Source organism: Scardinius erythrophthalmus (assembly GCF_964197995.2).
Source record: "Scardinius erythrophthalmus genome assembly, chromosome: 5".
NCBI classification, from domain to species: domain Eukaryota; kingdom Metazoa; phylum Chordata; class Actinopteri; order Cypriniformes; family Leuciscidae; genus Scardinius; species Scardinius erythrophthalmus.
This window is the reverse complement of record NC_138225.1, coordinates 11,359,019-11,382,783: the sequence shown is the minus strand read 5'-3', so window position 1 is coordinate 11,382,783 and position 23,765 is coordinate 11,359,019. Positions and strand designations below refer to the sequence as shown.

Below are 23,765 nucleotides of genomic sequence, written 5' to 3'. Positions count from 1 at the left end.
TGAGGTTTTAGAGTGCTGAGCCATTCTGTCCACCTTCATTAAAGAGCAGTTGAGGGTTGTAGAGAATTGACCTCTATGGTTGTAGGAAGTCTAATCTGAGCCTCTGAAGAATGTCTTGGTGTGAGGGACCACCGAGCCAAAAAATATGGCACAAGGCATCAAATAAAGGAGGCATGACACCCTTTTTCAACAATATCATCTAACAATGCAAAAAAGTTCCCTGCAACGCGAGGCACCAACTTTTAGGTAAATGTACATATATATTTCATGAATTAAATGGGTTTTATAACAGAAGAAACAACCTCAAACATAAAGAAAAGTTCAAGTTGAAGGGTGAAAATGTTCTTAACTTTAAGAATTTTCATGTGGCTTGAAGCTTAATGCCACATTTTAATGACTGATTGTGGTTACAGTTTAATGGATCACATAATGGATGCATGTACAATAAACAAACTAAAACTGGCTGAAACCAATGTGGTTTATGGAGTTAAACAACAAATAGAGCTGAGTGTTAAATATACACATCACCTGAAATGCAACTTCTGGGGTAGATGGAAATAACTAGTTTCTAGAATAGAAATACAGCTCTAGCCTAGTTAGAAAATATTGAAACCGCTATTATACGGCCTTACCATCTACCTACATAACCCAACCAAAGCTACAGGTGAAAGGAAACCTAAAATATGTTAGTGACCTAAGAAAACACTGGGAAAAGCATCAACTAGCTAAAACTGGCTCGTTTGCATATGAATTCCATAAACATTTCCCCAGAGGCAACAGCAAAAATGCCATAATCATAAGACGTGCCCATCTATACTATAAATCAGATTTGACTTGATTATCCCTAGCAGTGCGATATAACCCTCAGTCTTGTTTTATATATAAAAAAAATCCATCATATGCCGTTAGAATAGCCCTGCAAATGAAAGAGAACAAATACACACACAAGGGCTAACATGTCAGTTTAGTGCACTTGATCAGTCACCTCTAGAACACAATCATCCCATTTTTATAACATACATTTTCAATGTTCTCAGTAGCACGTAAATGTCTTGAGCAGTACATCATAATAATACATTGAGATGTCAAACATAACATTTGAAAGAACTGTGACATATGCAAAGAAGTGCACAAAGAACACTTAAAGTCAACTCTTAGGCACCAAAGGTTAGTTATATCATTTGTATTTTATATTGTTTAAGCTAAAAAGCTTTTTGAAAGAAAAAGTGATTGCCAACGTAGTCTCGTTTTACAATTACAAGCAGAGATGTGACATGAATCCATAGTGGAATGAAGTGTGCATACTGAAAGCCTGACGGTCAATCCATCATGGAAAATTAGTGTCTGTCTCTACACACAGTGCAGATCCAGATCAAGTGTTTCCATATGCTGAAACCATACTTCAAGGATGATTGGTTTATCATCATCTGATTGACTTTTGCATATGTAAAGATGCCATCTAGAGGAGAAAAAGAGGTATAACACCTGCCCGCAGCAATGCTAATAAAGCTACGGTCAAATCAAGCGTCGCTCCACTAGCTTTAGTTCTTAAACCGCGTCTGCTCGCACACGTGGTTGAATTTCCTGAAAGAGGAGAATACAAAATTACTGATTAAGATGGATCATTGTGTGTCATCCGAGATATAGGATTCTGATCATTTAAAGACTTTTTATATAAATGTACTAGCATGCAGATCCATGTTGTTGTACTTCAGACTGACACATCATAGATGTGCATTAGCTGCCCTCTACTGGAGCATTTCAGAGGATGGACAAGATATGATCAACTGTGGTTTCACTTACAAAGCGTGGTGTGCTTTCACTTGAGTCCGACAGTTGCGCCCCCAGTAACAGTCTGGTCTGGTGGTCACAGCATCTGTGGAAAAACAAGCAAACTTACTGCATCACTTCCAGTTTATTCTGTAGTTTTATAGATTTGGCTTGATGTGTGGCACGGCATTAATACTGTGACACTAATATGACTGTGTTACTTTAATGCATACGAGTCTTACCTGGCAGCTCTGATGGAGGAATACGCTCTCTGTATTTGTATGCAATCTCTCTAAAAGTGCGAAGTCCACAGCAGTAGCACAGGAAAGAGTTGGCAGTGATTCTGTAATCTGAAATAATTACAACAGGGCATCAATCACTGATTGAATCAAATAGTAGTAGTTGAACTGACTTCATTTCTTGTTTGTAGCAAAATGACGAATCAGCTGGAATTTTTGAATCCGCATTGTTGGAAAATATGCATTCAAATCAATTTATGTTCAGAGAAAAAGACGAAAGGCTTGTTCGAAAAAAACATCTCTGTGATGTAAAACTAAAGACTTTAGATATACAAAGACAGTGCACTTATATCATTATGAATAGGAGAAAGTGTAACGCACAATATGGTGGGATAAGTCCCGCTTTCTAAATAAGTCATTGCATCACTGCAGTTTCTTTTAGACACAGCTGTTCTGAGACGCACGCTTATGACTGCACATGCGCATTGGCGGGTCCAGCCTGAAAAACTGTTTTTTTTTTTGTCATGATTTCAGCGTTTAGAAACATTTATGAGACAGTTGTTGTCAGATTTCACTGGTGATTTCAAATATGAAATCATAAGCTTGGTGAACAGCTTTGGAGAATTTGATGTTTCCATGTTCAAAGCAGACATCCCAAGTCTCCCGGAAGTTCCGGGAGTCTCCCGCATATTGATAGCGGCTCCCTGATACCCGCAAATGAGTTAAAATCTCCCGGAATCTAGAGCGAGCGAGCCAGAGCGCGCGTGCACAGCAGAGAGGGAGAGGGAGCGAGAGACCTTGGCTTGCGTGTGTGCGTGTGTGCGCACGTAAGATAGAGAGCATCTGATTGGTCTGTTTCGGTAAATCAACCAATCAATTGTCAGTGTGGGCGGGTTTTATCGCTTCTCCCGAACCGAATTAATCAGTTCAGTGTATCTAGAAACAGGAGCGCCATGGCAACGGGAGAGTGCCACAAAAAAACATGCAAAAAACGAAAGTATAAGATACATTTTACGGCAGACTACATGAAAGTGTACCCCTGTCTTATAAGAGTAAAACATAATGATAGTCTTGCACGCTGTAAAGTTTGTAACAGTGACTTCAGCATTGCCCATGGCGGGTTAAATGATTGTAAAGGACATGTTGAGGTGAGTTCAACAAGTTTCATTTCATTCATGTGCATATTAGCCTATTCCTTAGACCTGTTTAAAGCTGCAATGGAATATAACTAAAAGCAGTTTACATGAATAGTATAAGCAGCTTATAAATAGTAAAAGTAATCTACAAATTGTAACATTATGAACAAATAAATGCATAGGCCTATAGCCTATAGAAATTATGTATTATGCTTTTATATATTTTAGGGACAACAACTCTGTGGTGAAATGTCATATCCTTGTCCTCCTTCCATTTTTTTTTTTTTGGGGGGGGGGGGGTACCTCCCTGAAATGAACTTTTGCAGGTTGGGATGTCTGTCAAAGAGATAAGAGCTGTACTCGTGTGACTGAAATAGCTGCCCGAGAGGCTTTACAAAGATGGCCGCCGAGTAAAATGACTTGCCTTAAAGGGACTTTGTGTGAAACCAACACTCCACAATCACTTTTCACAAAAACGTGCATATTGTGATAAATATAACATATCCCACAAAATGTTTAAGAATATTGCGATATTATTTTCCTTCTATCACCCAGCCTCAACAATTCTCAATATTACCAGAGAGATGGTACAGGCCCTGCTGTACAGCCTGGAGCGCTTCCTGCAACATGTGCCTCCAGCTCAGTCCTCGAGAAGTCAAATAGTTCTGCAACAAAGAAAGCACAAACGATCAACAAACACGGAGCTTATAGTTACAGCATTCAAATAACACTTGAATTTAAAACTAAATATTTCTGGTAAAATAATTAACTTGTTTGTTACATTTTCTAAAGAAAATGGGAGGGGTGCTTTTGCAAAAGAAACCAAGGTCCTTATATCGTTATAGGCTAATTAAGTTCTGAAAAATGCCCGCAGTAAAAAAATCTGCTGCTGAATCAAGAAAACAATTTTTTTTTTTTTTTTTTTAAATTGCACTAACATCTTACTGTAGGGTGTACTGTAGGGTTAGTTCACCCAAAAATGAAAATTATCCCATAATTTTCTCACCTGCAAGCCGCCATAGGTGTATATGACTTTTCCTCTTTCAGTCAAACACAATCAGAGTTATATTAAAAAATATCCTGGTGCTTCCAAGCTTTATAATGGGAGTAAATGGTACCTTAGATTTTGAAGGCAAAAAAGCACATCCATCCATCATAAAAGTAATCCATACAGCTCCAGGGGGTTAATTGGCCTTAAAAGGCCTTCTGAAGCAAAGCAATATTTTTCTACGAAAATATTTATGACCATACGCAGGTCGAGTTCCGGCGGAAGAGTGACCTCTGACCTGACGCATGACATGTTGACAAATGTAGAAGCACAGAGGATAGAGCAAAACAAAACACCGGTCACGAATTAGAAGTCTAAAAGGAGAATTTTTAAAGAGACATGTAAGAGGATTTAGATATATGAGAGAAGAGGAGCTTGAGTTTGTTGCCCAGCCCTGTTTGTTTGAACCGCGAGAGGCGTCTACTCTCACCTAAGCTTATGCTGCTCCTACATCCTACGACATGCGTCGGGTCAGAGGTCACTCTTCCGCCGGAACTAGACTCACGTACAGCCGTTACCGGAAGCCAGTGATTATGGCTTTTAAAGCTTTAAATGTGAATATTTTTCTTACAAAAACACATTCGCTTCGCTTCAGAAGGCTTTTATAAACCCCCCCGGCCGTATGGATTACTTTAATGAAGGATGGATTCACTTTTTTGGGCTTCTAAAAACTCAGGCTCTATTCACTCCCATTATAAAGCTTGGAAGAGCCAGGATATCTTTTTAATAGAACTCTGTGTTTGGCTAAAAGAAGAAAGTCATATACACCTAGGATGGCTTGAGGTAAATTATGGGATCATTTTCATTTTTGGGTGAACTAACCCTTTAAGATTAATCACAGTTCCATATTTTAATTTGCCCATTTTATCATTCATCAGGCAAAAAAAGGTCATATGATTTTGGTTAGAGGTTGCATGCATGTCTGCAGCACAATACTGGACGAGTTAAAAGTGTAATACTTGTAAAGGTCATCAATTATGAAATAAGTTCAATTCAGCCATAAAGCAGCTCTGCAGTGATGTCATCATCCAGCTTTTATTCAGTTCAAGTTTACTTTTCATCCAATAGTGTCAGTGCATTCAAAAATACTAATAGTACATTAATAATACTGGTCTCAAATATAAGCAAAAGAACTGTACATACCTGAAGGACTTCAGACTCATATTGATTGCCATTAAAAACTCCATCCAGACATTTGTCATTAAGGTTAAGATCTGTGAAGAGAAATATCCATAATCATTATTATAGAATAACACAGGCAGAAAAATATCATACAGAAATCTTAACCAGACAGAAACCTACCGCTGAAATGCGCAAGGCAGCCGTGACAACCGATCCGCTGGCAGCCCCAGTACACATGACAGAAAGGTTTCTGGCACACCATACCTGTTTCAAAGGAGCGGACAACAAATCATCAGGTGACTGCAGTAGGCCTGAGAACATTGATGGACAGGTGTCAGGGCCACTCACAGTGCTGCGGGGACATCTGAGGGGGAAGGTACTCGAAGCGTCGGTCAGGCATGGGCTGCAGGCAGCAGGTGCAGATGAGGTGACTGCCCTGAGGAGCACACCTGAACTCCTGAGGATCTGCAGTGGGAATACAGAGGATTTCAGCATAGGTAGAAGGGCATGGATTTCTCTGTTGGTGTGTGTGAGTGCATGGTTTAGGCTCAAATGTGAGCGTGAATGACCTGTGGAGGTACCGGAGGATGTAGAGGGCCCGTCTCCAGGCACTTTAGCTGGTCCCTCAGATTGAGCAGGCTCACAGATCCACAGGGCAGAGCTGAGCTCCTTCCGATAGCCCGGACACTGCCGACACATCATGTAGGGCTGACTGTGTACAAACAAAGTTAATCAGGGAGGGTTATCTATATTTAGAACCTACTGGACATCTACTATTTTAACATCAAGGCAAGAAAATCACAATTTCAGCTAAACTTTAATATAATTTATAAAATACAAAACACTACAATAATTAGATAACTGGGTTTTCCAGGAGGTTGAAGTGTATATACTACATATATATATATATATATATATATATATATATATATATATATATATATATATATATATATATATATATATATATATATATATATATATATATATATATATATATATATATATATATATATATATATATATATATATATATATATATATATATATGTAGTATATACACTTCAATACTACATATACATACATATATATATATATATGACATGCACTTCCTTTCAACAAAAAACACAAGGCTCTGAATGGATAACAGTGTAAAGATGCTGACCTCATGTCAGAAATGTCACTGTCGTTGTCTGAGAGTTCAAACAGGTAGTCTGAACTGCCCTCCTCGTCCGAGAAGGAGCGCTCGACTTTCGGCTGCAGCATGTCCTGCGTGATCTTGTTCCGGGCATCCATGCTGCGCAAGTCATCTTCACTCCGACACTTCTCTGAGACCAAAACAAGAAATAACAAATAAAGCCACAAAAATTTTAAGAAATTGTTCAAAAGTTTGAAATTGAAATTTCAAATAAATGCTTTTTTTTTTACTTTCTTTCTAAAAAAAAAATGCATCAATGGTTTCTACAAAAATATTAAGCAGCACAACTGTTTTCAATAATGATTATAAGACACCAAAATCAAATTTTTTAAACATTTTTAGCACCAAATCAGCATATTAGAATGAATTCTAAAGGATCATGTGACACTGTAATGACTGCTGAAAATTCAGCTTTTGCATTACAAGAATAAAAACTAATTCACAACATTACTGTTCTTACTGTATTTTTGACTAAATAACAGCAGTCTTGATGAGCATAAGAGACTGTTTTACCTGACCATCCTATTTGTGCAAGTAGTTTAAATGGATTAAAAGTGCAAACTCTTAGCAGCAAATATGCTTAAAAAAACTCTTTGATATTGACTATTTATCTCTTTGGCTAGGTTGTGTGTGATACAGTACCTGGGTGCTGGAGAAGGTAAGCCTCCACCAGGTTGTTGAGAATGTGGTTTTTACGGATTCTCTCCACAGGACATCGGCAGGTGGGGCAGAAGGAGGAACGTTCCATCCAGCCAGAATAACAGGCAGCGCAAAATGTATGCATGCAGGGCTGAAGACTGTAAGGAAGCACACACATTAACCGAATATTCATTCCAACTCAGCCTCCTCACACCTTATTAAAATCTTTTTGTATAAAGGTTTACATTAAGAAAACAACAAAGGGATTTATGTTGGCCAACATGTCAATTCGGGTTTAGGTGTTGATTTGCGCACACTGGACTGACCTGACACAGTCATGCAGCAGGTCTTGGCAGACGATGCATGTGAGGGATTCTTCCATCTTGTCTGTTGTGGCTCCCTCAGTTTTCTCTTTTCCCGCTGCTCCTCTGATAGGGGCCAGAGGATCTGCTGCAGAAACAGCAGATTCACTGAGAGTAGATCCAAACCCATTCTGATCATCTGCAAGACAGATCGATACATAAAGATCACATTTAAAAGTGTTCATATTCTAGAACAGATCCGAAACACATTTTAATTCCAGATATACACTACTGTTCTAAAGTCAAGTCAGCAAGATTTTTTTTAAAGAAATTAATATTTTTATTCAGCAAGGATGCATTAAATTGATCAAAAGTGACATGTATAACGTTGCAAGATTTCTATTTTTTTAAAAATCTGTTATTTTAACTTTCTATTCGTCAAAGAATCTTCAAAAATATAAGTTTTCAACATGATTATAATAAGAAGAAATGTTACTCAAGTACTATGTGACACTGAAGACTGGAGTAATGATTGCTGAAAATACAGCTTTGCCATCATAGTAATAAATAACATTTTAAAATTTATTTAAGTAGAAAGTTATTTCAAACTGTAAAAATAGTTCACAAGATTACTGTAATTTTGTATCAATTAAATGCAGCCTAGGTGAGCAAAAAACACTTTTTAAAAACATAAAAAAAAAAAAAAAAAAACTTACCAAACCCAAACTTTTGAAAGGTAGTGTACATAGCAATCTTAAACTAGCAGTTAGTGGATGTGCTTATGAGGGTGATACTGGTTCATATCTGGCTTGTGACAGTCAAACCCTGTTGCCAACCCGTCACCCTATCATTTACTGTATTTCTTTCACTAAAATAGCACACATTATGATGTACGACACTCAATCATGTTGCCAGATTTATCACAGATTGCTTTCTAGACACTTTCAAAGTACTCTGAAAATGACTATGTTGAGTTATGAAAATGCATTTCACTGACGTGTTGAAATACAGATGCTCAGAACGCTCAAAATAGACAGAAATCATAAATAATTTCAAATGCATCACATATATTCCTTTTTCCAAAACAGAGTGTTACAGCACCTGTGTCAATTTTTCTTCTTTTCCTCTGCATTTCCATCTCCGGCTCCATCTGCTGTCCTCCCTCAGTCCAGTAGGTCCACTTCAGGCGGGTGTGATTCATGACCGGCTCCCCGGGGCTGCCTGCTGGTGCGGTCATCTCTGATTCTCCTTTACGGACAACCGAGGAACTGACTGGGTTCTTCTTTGCAGAAACATCTGCTAAATGGTACACATAAGCATTTTTTGACTATGGCCTTGTCCAAACTAACACGTTTTCGTTTGAAAATGCATCTTTTTCTCTCCGTTTCGGCCTTCCAGCCACACTGAGATGGCGTTTTTTAATGAAAACGAAGCTTTTTGAAAACGCTCTCTAAAGTGGATACATTTAAAAACGCTGTTTGCGCGTTGTAGTGTGGACTGTGAAAACGGAGGCATTTAAAAACGATGACATAAGTTTAGTCATGTGATGCATTTTGTACTAATAGATATTGGTATTGATATTTCTATTCACTTTCACACTGTTGCTAAAATGTTACTTTGCACACTCTTCATATCACAGTCCTGCAAAGATGACAGAAAACGTACTCACATTTGCTGTCCTGCAGCAATACTTGAGAGCAGTTGCGTTCTAGACCAAACATATGGCGACTGAGTGCGACCAAGACGCATCAGTGCATGGTTAGATATGTTGCTAAATAAAATGATCCAGTCAGAAGAATTGTGCGATAACTTTATTATTTATTTTTCCGTCTGTATTATCTCAGTGAGCTTTTGTGAGGTTTTACGCATGCACAATAATGTGAATTTAGCATTTTCATGCGTTTTTCTAAACTTTCTCATCCACACCGAAACGTCGGAAAACGCTATTTGTGGACAGAGAGCGTTTTTTGAAAAAATATATATATTTTTTTTACTCAAAGCATAGATGAACAGCTGCCAAAAAAGACATTTACAAATATATAATAATCACTTTCTTATCAAAGCAACTTGCAGGAAAGTGCATATACATTGTGGACTGTAATTACCAGAGCAGGCAGATAAGGGCATGTTGTAGAAGTGGAAGGACGAGCTGGAGGTAGATGGCTGGGGGTCCTCATGCTCAGACTGGGGTAGAGGCTTCACAATAACAGGCTCTACTGGGGCTGGTTCACTCTCGGTTTCTGTTAGATCAGAATCTTCTTCTATCCCAGCATCTGTGGGGAGTGGACCACAAAGAGAAAACTGTAACTTACAGAAACAGTTTCACTCAAAAAATAAAAATTCTGTCAGAAATTGCATGGAGATGAAATTGGGATCAGTGATTTATCTGTGCATATTCTTCCAAAGGAATAAAAAAAAGGTTTTGTAAGCTCTCTCTAATCTTCAAAATGTAGTTAAGGCAAGGTCAAACTACACAACTTTTGGCTGGATTTCCAAAGTCTGTGACAAATCTCCCAGGTCATGGCCAAATCTGTGTTTGATGTGGTCAGCAGTCACAAATATTGCAATATTTTCAAACCTATTTGATATTATCGTCACATGATCTTGTTGTGTGTGTGATGAAATTGGCAAGGTGTAACTAATATAGCCAATCACAGTGCAGAGGGTATAAAACGAAAAAAATCTCGTAATCACACATTTTTTGCTTGAATTTATGCAATAATTTTTTTTTTTTGACCCAACCTTTTTTCTCTTGACCAAAGGTCTTGTAGTGTGTACATCTAGTCTCCATTGTGTTGTGTCATATACACACTGCTACGACAATACACCTTGTTGTGTAGTGTGAGCACCACAGCGATTCAGGCAGTCTTACAGTCCTCTAGTGTGAGCTTGCTTTAATGCTCTCTTCCTATGAAACAACTGTCCTTTTCTGCTGACAGGCTATAGCAAAACGAACATCTGAATGAAATGTTATCAATATCGGTTTACCTTCAACGTCCTGTGAGGCACTTTCTTGTGGCCTGATGGTCTGATACATGTAAGCAATGTCTGCAAAACAGAAAATAGATGAGTGATGTGGCTAATCTGGGTCATATTTTTGAAAGCAACTGTACTACCAAAACAGAAAACGCTTAACAAATGTGAAAAGAAAAAATAACGTACTTTGTTCTGGCTCATTCTTCCTGTACACAAAGTAAATGACATCCCCATTTTGTAGTAAGTGCATCTGTTTCTTCACCACTTTGGACATGTTGATCACTGTCCCATTGGTGCTGAAACAAACAAACAAACAGACAGACCATTATCAAGCAGAAAGTTAAGAAGTTATAAGTCACTTCGAATGCATAGAGTGCTATTCAGAGGCTAAACGATGTAAGCCAATGGCCTTTTAGTGAATTTAGTTTTTAGGGACTATGAAAAAAGAGAAGGAAACAAAGTTATGGGTAAACATCACAAGCTGGATTCAAACTCAGTCTACGTGCCTGAGCAACATGTCCAAGCATGTGCATTAAACCGCAAGGCCACATTTCTGATACCCACACTGTCTTCTGATGTACTTTTAACATATTCGATTAGTGTCTTCAAAGATGACAAATTACCCATTTAAGAACTTACTTATAATACGTTTAAAATAAATCCCTGATAACCTCTGATCCACCTAAATATTGACTATTTCTTTTAAGATAATGAATAGAGAGAGAATAAAGTGCTGAGTTAAATTATCGTTAAAAATGGCAAACAGAAAGCTGTACAAAAAAAAAAAAGGTTAACAAATGATAAAGGGATGCAGCAGCGGAGAGCTATCATACATTTAAATACATGAGACATACCGTTTCTACAGACGCAGATCAACTAGTGAATCTCCATCCACTGACTATTAACCAAATTACAATTAATTATTCACCAAAGCAATGATTAAATGTCATGAGGGAATTGGATATATATTTGCCGCAGGGCCAAGCATGTCATTAATTGAATTCACTTACTAATGTAATTAGAAGTCACTCAGTTTAATTTGCCAAAACTTAATAGAACTAAAAAGAATTAATGCCATCTGCAACTACTGATGTTTTTTTTTATTCAATGGGCAATAGACTCTGATATTAGCATTATACACTAGTCTTCCAAAATAACATCAGTTTTGTAAATTTACACAATACTCCTCCCTTTCTTGCTGTATCAATGTACAGTAGTGGACAAAAATTATGTCTGGCCTAGGAAAATTGACATCACCCTTTGTTCAAATATTATAAAAAATTGGTTAAAGACCAAAACATGCCTTTTTTTTTTACCAAACATGCCTTTTTTACCAAATAATTAGTCAGATACATACTTTTAGTTTATTATTTTGTTCTTCCCTCACATTTAAAAAAATAAAAAAATATACAATATTTTTCTCATATTTCGATGGTTTATTCGAACTTGAAGGGCCAATCAATCAATCAAATTTATTTCAGGAATACATGGCCTCTCAGCCCATAGTTCCACAGTCACAATAAGCATGACAGATGCTCTTTTCTTCATTCCATGATATATATATATATATATATATACACAATGCCAATCTCCATGCATGCTTCGACTCACAAACCTGTGACATATCAACCTGATCTCACGGGAAAATGTACAAATTCTACGAGGTGGCTAATTCGTATGAATTCATACGACCTTACTCGTACGATTTTTGCAAAATCGTACATATTTTACGAATTGCCCAATTCGTTAGCCTGGCAAGCCAGACCTACATCAAGATGTTGGGTCTGGCAACTCACCATAGACACGGCTCAATCCGAGGGGCGGGATAAACGGCTGTCTTTCAAATTCCCTCGGCATGCAATAGGACGGCGCTTCAACCAACCAGAGCGTTTTCCCAACAGCGGAGCTAACGTTAGTTGATAGATTCAACTTTTGAATCTGGCCGGCAAAACTACGAACACATCTTCCTTTTTAAGAATGACTTGCTCTTTTCTCAAAGAAAAACTTAACTCCAAGTCCTCCAGAGTCGCGGACAAAGCCGTTTCGAAAGATGTTCGCCAGCAGCAGCAACTCTTCTTTGTTTTCAAGTGGCAGGGAACCGTCGCAACCCTGTCGTCATTATGTTAAGCCCGCCCCACCTACTCTATACACGACGTGATTAGCCTGACCCAATTTAGGTTTTTGCAGCTCGAAAGTCAATCGAGAGTTGCTAGACTGCCCTGGCTGCAAAATACATTTTGCTGCCGCTAGGGTGCGTCTAGATTTCTAGGCTACCAATTCGTATGAATTCATACGAATGACCTACCCCTGACCACGCCCCTAAACCTACCCATCACGTGGGTTTAGACAAATCGTACAAATTCGTACGAGTGAGGTCATACGAATTTGTACGAATTAGCCAACTTTTTATCATTCGTACGAATTGGTCGTGAGATAGTGTTGGACATATCAATACAAACATCACCAACAAGTGTGAGATCACCCAAATATTTATTACGCAGATCCATGTACAAAGACCAATCATACAAAAAATGCTTCTCGTCTTCAATCACAGAGTTATTAGTTAGATTACAATAATGAGAGATTCTCTCTGTCATTGGTATATTACTCCATCTACCTGTTTCTATAGCTAACAGTGCCCTGAGCATCTGAACAAGAACAGAGATCGTACCAGCTGTATGTTATGTATAGATGCAATGTAGCTCTCCTGTACCACCAAGGACTTGCATTGTGAATGTATATTCAACTTCTTATTTTCTAAAACTGATGTGTACCATGCATTTTGTGCTTTTTCTCTTAATTGTTGATTCAGAATAGATGTGAATGTTCTTCACATCTAGCCTCCCAGGCACTAGAGAAACCATAGAAATACAATAGAACTCGAATGCCGGAAACCCATGTTTTTCTACCTACTTCATCTAACTGAATTAGAAGATTTTCTTGGATACCAATAATTAGACATGGACACTAATTTTATCCAATACATGATACACCTTTTCATAGGTAGTAGACAAAGCAAATCTACCAAGATCACCCAAAACAGCTACATTGCTCACACATGTACTGATACACAGGAGTTTTTTACAGAAGGATAACTGAACATTCTCAATACACTCCACTGGCTCAAAGCCCCATATCTCAGATCCATAATACAATATGGGTGCAACCATGGGGTCAAACAAATACAACGCTTGTTTACAGCTACTTTTATGCTTACGAACAAACCTCAATAAAGAAAGCAATGCCTTCTTACCTTGGTTTGCTAAGTGTTGTCGAGTTTTCCACCATGACAGTTTTGGTGTAAACCACATACCCAGATATTTATAAGCATTAAACGCTTCAATCTGCTCACCGGCAAAATACCATTTTTCATTCTAATTTAAAAAGCCCCCTCTTCTAAAAACCATAACTTTTGTTTTACTCAAATTTTGAAGGGTCATTACTGTATAGTGAAAACTTTGTTTGCATACAAGAATTTATCAAATTTATATTTATAAAAAGAAAACAATTAAATATATAATATTGCCATGAAATTAGCCAACAATCCATGTCCATCAACTATATGTCTTACCTCATGTCCTCCAGCCACACCTTTCCTGAGTTCTGATCTTGAGTGATTTTGCAATGATTCCCTGAGACCAGTTTATTAGCCGGAAATGAGAGGTCACAATCTATAAACAAAATATATCTGTAAGGTTATGATATAGAGACAAGTCAACAATAAATCAAAATGGAATACATTCTCTTTGGTAATTATAAACCTTTAACAAAAAGAAATGTTCCACTTAGAAATGTTCCCCTGTCCCAAATGCAAGCCTAAGCCTTTACATAAATCTGCAAAAATGCATGCTTTAGCCCTAACAGTATGTACAAATTACAAAAAAAACAACTTGCATGAAGAAAATAAAGCTTAACATTAGGACCATTAATAATATTTGCATTGTGAATGTTGATAATAATGATAATACTTAAGTATTTTCACATTACAGTAGTGCATGTTTACTATCAAAACCAAGGTCATGGGATCAGGTCATGATAAATATATACTTTTCAATGCAAGTTGCTTTGTCATAGTTGCAGGCTACATAACAGTGAAAACTAAAATGACAAATGGGACACCTTACAATTTTACCCTGCTTGAATCTGAAATATGTGACATTACTAAAGTAAAATGGGTTTCGAAAGCATTTTCATGTCGACTTTAATAAAGCACGTTCCTTTTTTCACTCCCTGACCTGGCCCATTACTTTTCTCTCACAGACACATTAGGCATGCAAGTCTTAAATGAAGTATAGTGTGGCATGATGTGATGTAAGGTTAAAAATTAGACTACTATAGTAATGAAGCGTATCAGTTCTGCTAATAACCAGTGCAGCACACACAACCAAACAGACACATGGATTGAGATTAATTAGAGCGGGAAAACCGACAGTCTTCAAACCCAGACAGAGCCAAAGGGATACAACCTTTCCCTGCACACCAGCACAACACAAAAAACTACTTAATATTCCAAGAGCATGTCTTCAATAGACGCCTTTGTCATTACTGGGGTGGGGGTTCGTTTGCTGAACTAAAGAGAGCATTGTTAAAGGCAAGGGCTCACTGAATACATGCAGACACCGCTTCAGACTGATTATCTTGAGAGAAAAAAAGTAACAACTAATAAAAGTTAATAAGTAAAACTTAAAGTCATAGGAGAGTCTATGAAGAAGTTCTGTGAAAAAGCAAATAACGGAGAAGCCCTTTTAAACTGAAATAATTATTTCACAAGTTAAGACTGAGCATTGAGCAATTAACATGATCAAACACTGTATTAGTGATGATGTTTAGCTCACCTTTTTTTCTCCCCACAGTGCATTCTGTATTTATGAGTAATATCTCTGAACCCGGAGATGCGTCGACTTTAACCAGTTTCCCCCAGGCCTGGCCGCTGCCCTGATGAGTCATCTCTTCCTTATTTTACCTGCCAGACAGCAGATCTCGTCACCTACAGAAGCATAAGGCAAAGAATAAAAATAGAGGCAAATAAATGCAAAGGCATTCACCCACAATTCTGATTATATTATGGAAAAAACTAGTGTGAAAGACTATAAACAGCATGCTTAGTCAAATGAAGTGCACAGGAAGAGACCAGGGAGTGTTGGGTTGAAACATAAGATGAGTTGTAACCATCAGTTTAACCAATTAGAAATAAGCTACAGGGGTGAATTACTATCATGCTGTAGAAGTTATACTCTGTGTAAAACCATCAGCATCTGAACCAGCAGATGTTTCTTCATGTGTAAAAGCTTTACTTATATCACAACTGACCAAAAGCATTGTTAGCCAACTATGAGCAAGCTCTGATGAATTGTGTTGGTAATGACGGAACTTGAGATCATACTTGGCTTCGGGAAATCATTGCTACCAATGGTCTTTACGATCAACTCCGCTCATAAAGCTTTTGGGAGATGCAGTTTTTGAATGAAAATGTTTAAAAGTAAATTAGGATGGGGTTTTAAATTTGATTAGCCTTTACAATAATGTAAAACCATGTTGTCTGTTAGTGTTACAGTAGTGGTAGTAAAGCAGGGTGTAACAAGACTAACGCTACTTGATATTAATTTGATAAAGTTTAGGCAAGTTATGCATTTCTAAACTACGTTAATTTGAAGCAGTTAGATAGGAAAATATTACACGAAAGTTTTACGAAGTTACAGACGCTTTTAAACAAAATAAGTTAACTTACACACTCTCTGACCTCACCTAACGTTACTTGATTAACGTTAACCTAAGACAGTGTGCTAACCAGCTAACTGAAGCTGCCAACGAGTTCGGTGTAAAGCGAAAGCCTAGTAACGTTAACTAGTAAACTAAATGATAAAAGCTGAATATGTAAAATCGTTCATTTCTTTAAGTGACTGATTTCAAGTTGAGTTTTGTTTTGGAAAGCTAGCCTAAACAACAGCGTGAAACAGCGCAGTGTTTACCCGAAGGGCTGCTAACAACTCAGAGTCGCTAGCCCACAATCACATCTGAAACTGTTCAAATTAGCGGAATTAAAATGTAAACTCAACCTGTAATATTTTCAATGTACTAACCTAACCAGCGTCTGAGAGTATCCGGAGCATTAGCGCATGTTGACTTGCATCCTCTGAGTGCTTTCGTTATTATTTTGTGGAGCACTTCCTGCCCAGCAGTGGCATTTTCATGCATCAGCTGAGAGAGAGAGAGAGAGAGAGAGAGAGAGAGAGAGAGAGAGAGAGAGAGAGAGAGAGAGAGAGGGGGGGGGGGGGGGGGGGTGCTATGGGAATGAAGCTGGCAGGGGGTCACCATGCTTCTGTCTGGCCCATGTGAAAGCCCTGAACAAAAACCTGTCTGGAATGATGTCTAGACAAGAGACTGATTCACATTTTGCTATGGAGATATGGACTGTTGTGAATGAGTGAATTTTTGCTTATATCATTTAATAATGATTTAGAATGAAACATTTAGTCAAGTTTTTTCATTTTTTTGAAAAATATTTTTTTAATCCATTCAAGTTTTTTTAATCCATTGTATTTAAAAGCAGATTTACTAAAGATATAGCCTAGTGCCTTGATGCCTGTACATTACTGTCATATTAATTGTGAGATTTTTTTTTTATTCTATTGATAACAATAAGCCTGTAAAAATGTCCACCTATATCAACTTAAAAACGTTAAATCCCCTTATTATGCTAATTTAAAGATTCCTAATTTTGTTTTGGAGTCTCATACTCCAGTCTGGAGTCTAATCTCAAATAGATTTATATGCATCAAAGGTAATAAAAAACCCATTCATTTTCTCATAATAGTATGTGGTTCATTCACTTCATGCTTTTAGAGATTAAAAGCTTAAACAAGAATCTCTAGTTTTTATTCTTGCTGTTACTTTTACTTCTTTAAGTACAATTTTAATGTGGTACTTTTTACTTTTACTCAAATATGATTTGGCCAGACACTTTTACTTTTAGAGTAAAATTTTCCCTCAGTATTGTACTTTCACTTGAGTAACATTTTTTACACCTCTGCTTCAGGGCGAGTAAATCATGGGCTAATTTTCATTTTTGGGTGAACTATCCCTTTAAAGCTCAGAGATTGTACGTAAAGACAATGACAAGGGCTCACAATAACACTAAACTATGTTGAACATACTTACAGGTTGTGATTCTGAGGAGCAAGTTGGTCCACATAAAGTGGATAGCCTACTGTCCCATTATAAGCGCTTTGTAAATCCCATTTGGACCTCACATAGATTTGAGAATCGTCGAAAGGTTGTACTGCTGTTGTATCGCTGTGGTAAATTTAACCACTAACTCTTCATATACTCATCCTTTGGAAGCGTTTACTAAGAGAATTTGTTTTTGCAGAGCAGAAAACAGCATCTTTTCGACATTTTTGTTTGAGGGAGACCCAATGAAGCCCATATAGGCGGACATTATGCAAGTGTGTTACAGCGTTACGTGTGCAGGTCACGGAAGTGAGACTGGAATTCCTGACGACTCGCTTAGGCAGTTCAGAGTCGATTCTTTCTTTCGGGACACAATAACTTGATCATAATTGATCATAACCAGGCGCGTAGCCAGTAATGGGCCAGGGCGGCACTGGCCCGCCCACATAACTCACTGGCCCGCCCAGGCAAGTTTGATCAAAATATATTTTTAGTTTATTTTTATTATTCAAATGTATTTAAGAAAATATATTAATATAAACCTGATTTATTGTTGACTGGTGTGTGTGTTTAATTCTTTTTCCGAATAAAATGCGTGAAAGCCTCCCTCCGGAACGTAATTGGTTGCTATGGTTGCTAGGGGTTCCGAGTCCGACAGGAAGACTCTCTAGGTGGCGGGCTCTGGCGGCCTTTAGTTCTTTCAAAAATAACTCTGTGACTCTTTGGACTATGATGAGATCATTTCTGTTTTTAATACTAAACCCAGGCACTTGCATCTTGTTTTGTAGAATGAAAACAACAAAGGTAGGCCAGTTGTTTAACTAATTTCCTTAATTTTTGCCCGTGAAGTGATTTAAGGCGAGACACGGCAAAAACATCGGGTTTTTTTTTCACTGGCCAATTTTAAGATTTTGGGCTATTTGTCTTCTTCAATGCCTTATTTCAGACTTGTGGTGAAAAAAAAATCCAAAATACACATTTAGGTCTTTATTTTACTACATTTTGTCTATTTGCGTCTGTATATTTCTCCTAAATTCAACAAAAGTTGGCGTTGTTTATCAATATGCTGCTCCGCGATCGCTGTCTGCACCTGTCATAACACAAACACCGTTGAAATTAAAGCTCTCTACTTTCTCCTGTACACAAACACAATGCTGTCGGATCCAAATATGGTAATTTCCTTTAATCAGCAACCAATCGTGAAAGTACAATGGGGCATTTAACTCTAAAAGCGAAATCTCATTGGCTGATGTCAATTTCTGACAACGTGATTCGTTCAGATGCATCACGTGACGTGCTCTGACATTTTGATGTGTGTTTTTGACTGGGATTATTAGACAGTGTTTTGTTATTGCCTTTGCCCAATATTGCAAAATAAAGGTGTAACTGTTTTTGCAGTTTATCTATTATTTTTTTCTACTCTCTAAGGTTTAATTATTATTTAAGTAATTTTTTTTCTAGGAAAAACTATTGGCCCACTCACTTTTTCACTGGCCCGCCCAAAATACAATTTCTGCCTACGCCACTGATCATAACAGATAAAAATGTCTAAATGAAGTGTGAAGTGTGGGTATAACACTAACAAATGTATTCAGATCTCCTCACAGACAGGGTCATAACAAGGATTTGGAATGTGGGGGATACATTAAGGACAGGGTCTTTGAGTGAGTGAGTGAGTGAGTGAGTGAGAGAGAGAGAGATTGCTGATAACACACTCTCTGTCAATGACAGTGAGAAACTGTCACAGTGTGTGCAGGGTGCAAGACTGTGGTCATTTGCTTTGGCAGTAGTCCTTTGGCCAGCTTTCACTTAGCTTTTCATAGCCTCTCTTAGATTGAATAGAGTGTCTCAGAGGGCTCTAAAGGTGTCTGAACAGTCTGCCTCTGATAAGCGCTCAGGCACTTTTATGTCAGAGCCTGTCTGTTCACATCCAGTCCGTGCCAACTCATAGAGCCTTGCAGTTTATTCCACTGTCGGGATGGGGGAGTTTAACCTGACAGGTTCACTTCACTGAAGCACAGCACAGCTCTATCGATTTCAATAGACAAATTGTTTATTAACAGATTAACTGTTAATAGATTGACTGATTCTGGTTTTGCTGGCTTTATTCTTTCCTCAGTAGTCTTATATGCACATTCATTATAATTGGTGTGATTTCGTGGACAGATAATATAATTTGCCAACACATTTCATATAGTGACACCAATGTCCTTCATATTTCATTTATATTTTATCAGCTTATCACTTATCTTCATCTAAACGATTTTCTTTAATTATCATGCATGTATGCAAGCATTTTATGAACTCAACAATGAAATCATTTTAACAAAATAGAACATCTTTACTTTTAAAATTTCATTTTTGAATTGACAGGACTGGTTAAATGAAGTGGTGGTAAAAATTGTCAGTTATAGCCCATACACTCCCTTTAAACACACTTTTAACTCTCTCTATAGGTTCATTTGTAGACATAAATTCATGACAGTATTGTTTTTTTCTGAAGATGATGAATGTTTCCATCACAGTGTCATTTACACCAGGGAGCCACAAGGGAGTGACGGGGTCCTAAGAAAAACTGAAGAAGAAAAAAAGTAAAAAATTAAATCAATGATAAATAATATTTAAAGAAATTAGTAAATAATAATAAAAAAATATTAAACTATTAAATAGATAAATAAACATTTTGATTAATATGAAAAAAAATGTGATTAAAAATTAATTAATTAAATAGTACATTCCTATAGTGAGTAATACTTTTTCTCTCTATAGTGAGAGATCATATTTTGTGACTGAAAGATTAGGACAAGGCAAAGCAATCAATTCTCTCTACACACACACACAAACATTTTAAACAAAGTAGCAACATATAAAAATATGTATGATGGCTATTGGCTTCATAAAAGATTTAAGACAGTTTTAAAGTTCATATATAAAAATGTAGGCCTATATACATAAACAATATATATATATGTACAAGATAAAATGTTTCTTTAGTTTCGATGCGTTTATGTCCCAGAGAATGATATATATATATATATATATATATATATATATATATATATATATATATATATATATATATATATATATATATATATCATTCTCTGGGACATAAACGCATCGAAACTAAAGAAACATTTTATCTTGTATATATATATATATATATATATATATCATTCTCTGGGACATAAACGCATCGAAACTAAAGAAACATTTTATCTTGTACATTCATCATCGCAACACTTGGATGCAGCTGTAGTTCTACAAACATTCCAGCAGGGGTAGCTGTTGGTCTATGACAAAATTAGTATTGCGTCGCACGATTGCTTCAGGGTACAGTTCCTGAACATTTTCTATACATTTATGCATAATTACATTTTTATCAGTAATTTTTAACAATAAAACATTCAATGTCATTTGTCACGAAACTGATTACCACATTATTCATAAACCCACGCGTTCACACTATTAAACATGATTTGTATTCGCTGATAGTAGCTACGTGAGAAGGATGCAGCCAAGAGGCACAAATGTCAGGTCAAAATTACATTTTCTCATGTTTGTTGTATATGGCTATTTTGCAGAAGCACAGTTCTTATATTACGGAAGCTATTTTCCTCTCGCCTGCATCTCCACAGGTCGTTTCTATGGAAAACAGTTTTTGCATAATCTCATTGGTATTTGTTTGTAAATTGGTGCGCTGGAGAGGCTGTGCGCATGCGCAGAGGGATCGGCGGCGTCATACAGCGGCGCTCATTTTGTTCAGTTCATCTTCACTCTAAGCAGAACTCCCTGAATGTTGAAAGGCCCCAACTTAGACAAGAATGAATTCCCAGCATGGTTTATGCATGTTAGTGATGATTTGGTGCTGGTTATGCCCTATAAAAAACTGCCCAGCTTAGGCTACACACCACAATTGTGTTCAGCTTGTTTGCTGCTGGTCCGATGGCTGTTTTTTTTAGAGGTTTTTCCAACTTACAGCACTTCCTTTAACATTTCTGGCCAATTCACTGATTTGTCAGTGAGTCTAGATGATCACAGACTAACAAATCCCTCGTGTTTCTCTGACAGTCTCACCACGGCACTGCAAATCAAAGACATGGAGAACTGACAGAGCAAAGGCAGCCCAACTTCATTTAGAAAAGTCACCATTCAAAGCCTGCTTGCCCTTCTTTCAAAACCCTTATTAGACTCGCTGAAGGGAGATTACAAGCAAATAAAATTACTTTAATTGTAATATTGGATTTCATAATGGCCTCAGATATGTAATTATGCCCCTCTTAAACTTTTCATTAAAAAACCATTTGGCAACAACAAAGGACATTATGCTGGGGCGTGCAGCATTTGTGATGGCGCACAGCTTGTAGGTATTAGACATATTTCCCTGGGAAAGAAAATAATGAGCAACCCAAACAGAGCAGAGAAGGACGAGAAACTGATAGCAGGTGAAAGAGCAGCGTTAATTAATGTGAGATTCAGTGCACATGCAGAACAACACAACAGGAACAGGGCACAGAGCGCCTGCCATTTTATGCATGATGGACATTTTATCTCTCACAAACAGCCTCCAAGTGAACAGATTTATGACTGCATGTGTCAAAATGTAATCCATGTTTGATTATTATGGCCATTCCATATACGCATTTAAAAATTCTGGACAAAGAAGATAATGGAGGCATGATTTGTATGTGGCGTCATAGTTTGGTGCTGGTGATTCACAAGCAAAACTACAAAACAGGTAGACCAAGAATGTATTACAGTAATAATCAAATATACACATTTTTATACACAAATATAATCAAAACACATTTAAAAAAATTAAAAAAAATTAAAAAGAACACCTAGGATAAACAAATTATATTCACAGCAACTAAATCTAATTAGTATGACGTTGTTTTCCAGTGTAGAAACATCCTTAAAACAAGATACGTTTAAATGAGAACTGCATTAAATAACAGGACTTGTTTTCAAAGAATCTTGAATTTATTTGTATTATCCCATTGGCAAATTTTGTTTGTTTTTTGGTTCATGCTTATTATAAAAAAATACATTAGCCGATAGGATAAGAAAAATAAACTTTATATATATCACAATTATGAATATTCAGAACTATTAAAAGGCCTTTTTTTAAATGGACGTTTAGATATTTTCACTGGTAAACAAACCAAAAACAGATTAAGAAAATTATTTTTTGCATCGTTTGAAGTCGGTATTTCCATTGGTACAACTTTCCATAAAATCGCTTCTATGGAAACCTCTTTTTTGCATAAACCCATTGGAATTTGTTTATAAGTTGGCCAACTTCTCCTTTGACCTTTCCATGATGACTTACATTGAGCCCTCGGAAAGAAGAAAGGGAGTGTCAGCACATGCCGTGTGACTAAAACTAGCAAGCCAAAAACCAAAGCTAAAGATAAGAAGCATTCTTGGGCGACAGAGTAACGCGTCCTGGAGAGGTTGGGCTTGATAGCAGCACTTGTCGTTTTGATGTGTTAAATGGCCAGTTGTCAACAGAAGCCAAACGCTGATGGTTGAGCCACTGTGTAATGGCGGGTTTAGGCTGATAATCGGATGTCTACAGCCAGGAGTGGTTAGCCAGCATATAAACGTGGCAGTTATGGGTTGGTTTTACATGCGTACGCACACAATGAGAACAACCTTTGATGGTCTGGTACCAGGGAGCGATATGCTGTCTCTTCATGTGAACTGCAGTTCTATGGAAATTCAGATATTTGAAATTATAAACATGCTCCGGTTAATGCACTTTGCTGACCAACCAGGCATTTGCGCTGTACAAAGGCTTATGTTGCTTTAGCCCTGCAACCACTACAGAACCTGCCCTTAAGCTTTATGACATTAGTGAACAGGGAGAGATAAGATATGGGGATTGTTATGTGTTCATGTGGTGATAACAGATAAGTGAAGTTTTTTTTTTTTTTTTTTTTTTCAGCAGGCTGCCAGACAGTATAGGCAAGAGCAGAGCTGGTCTAATGTCTCTTCGACAGGGAGGAATGCGGAGCTTTTGAGCTCAAGCCAGGCATCTGCAATCATTTAGCTATGGGTGTGCATACAGCGCCCTCCCATCTCCCCCTCCAGCAGTCATACAGCTCAGAATACTGTGCAAAGCCAGCTTAAAAAACACTGGGTCAAGTGCAGGGCAGTTGT

The 23,765-nt window shown here is 37.3% G+C and overlaps 1 protein-coding gene across 4 annotated transcripts; it reads right to left on the bottom strand.

Moving 5' to 3' along the window:
- Positions 1-90: 90 nt before the first annotated feature.
- Positions 91-16,639, bottom strand: chfr (checkpoint with forkhead and ring finger domains, E3 ubiquitin protein ligase). Of its 4 annotated transcripts, none has more exons than XM_081366612.1 (18): positions 16,511-16,639; positions 15,266-15,417; positions 14,002-14,101; positions 10,617-10,726; positions 10,443-10,502; positions 9,560-9,727; positions 8,556-8,750; positions 7,479-7,653; positions 7,156-7,310; positions 6,481-6,643; positions 5,885-6,027; positions 5,664-5,780; positions 5,496-5,579; positions 5,337-5,407; positions 3,723-3,810; positions 2,013-2,120; positions 1,804-1,876; positions 91-1,584 (listed from the first exon to the last, which is right to left on the bottom strand). In XM_081366612.1, exons 2-18 carry the CDS (start codon positions 15,375-15,377, stop codon positions 1,542-1,544), a joined length of 1,965 nt encoding a protein of 654 aa, XP_081222738.1. In that variant the 5' UTR covers positions 15,378-15,417; positions 16,511-16,639; the 3' UTR covers positions 91-1,541. The 4 variants fall into 4 exon arrangements, with proteins under 4 accessions (XP_081222738.1, XP_081222739.1, XP_081222737.1 ...); XM_081366613.1 differs by having other exon boundaries at positions 139-1,584; positions 5,897-6,027; positions 8,556-8,753; positions 16,511-16,636; XM_081366611.1 differs by having other exon boundaries at positions 143-1,584; positions 8,556-8,753.
- Between the last annotated feature and the right edge of the window lie 7,126 nt (positions 16,640-23,765).

What these genes read in the sequence shown, in the direction of transcription:
- chfr (XM_081366611.1), bottom strand. Translation starts at nt 15,377, where the DNA reads ATGACTCATCAGGGCAGCGGCCAGGCCTGGGGGAAACTGGTTAAAGTC. An exon ending in CACTGTGGGGAGAAAAAAAG is followed by an intron (nt 14,102 to 15,265) that starts GTGAGCTAAACA and finishes TTTTGTTTATAG; the next exon opens with ATTGTGACCTCTCATTTCCG. An exon ending in GTGAAAGCACACCACGCTTT is followed by an intron (nt 1,585 to 1,803) that starts GTAAGTGAAACC and finishes CTCCTCTTTCAG; the next exon opens with GAAATTCAACCACGTGTGCG.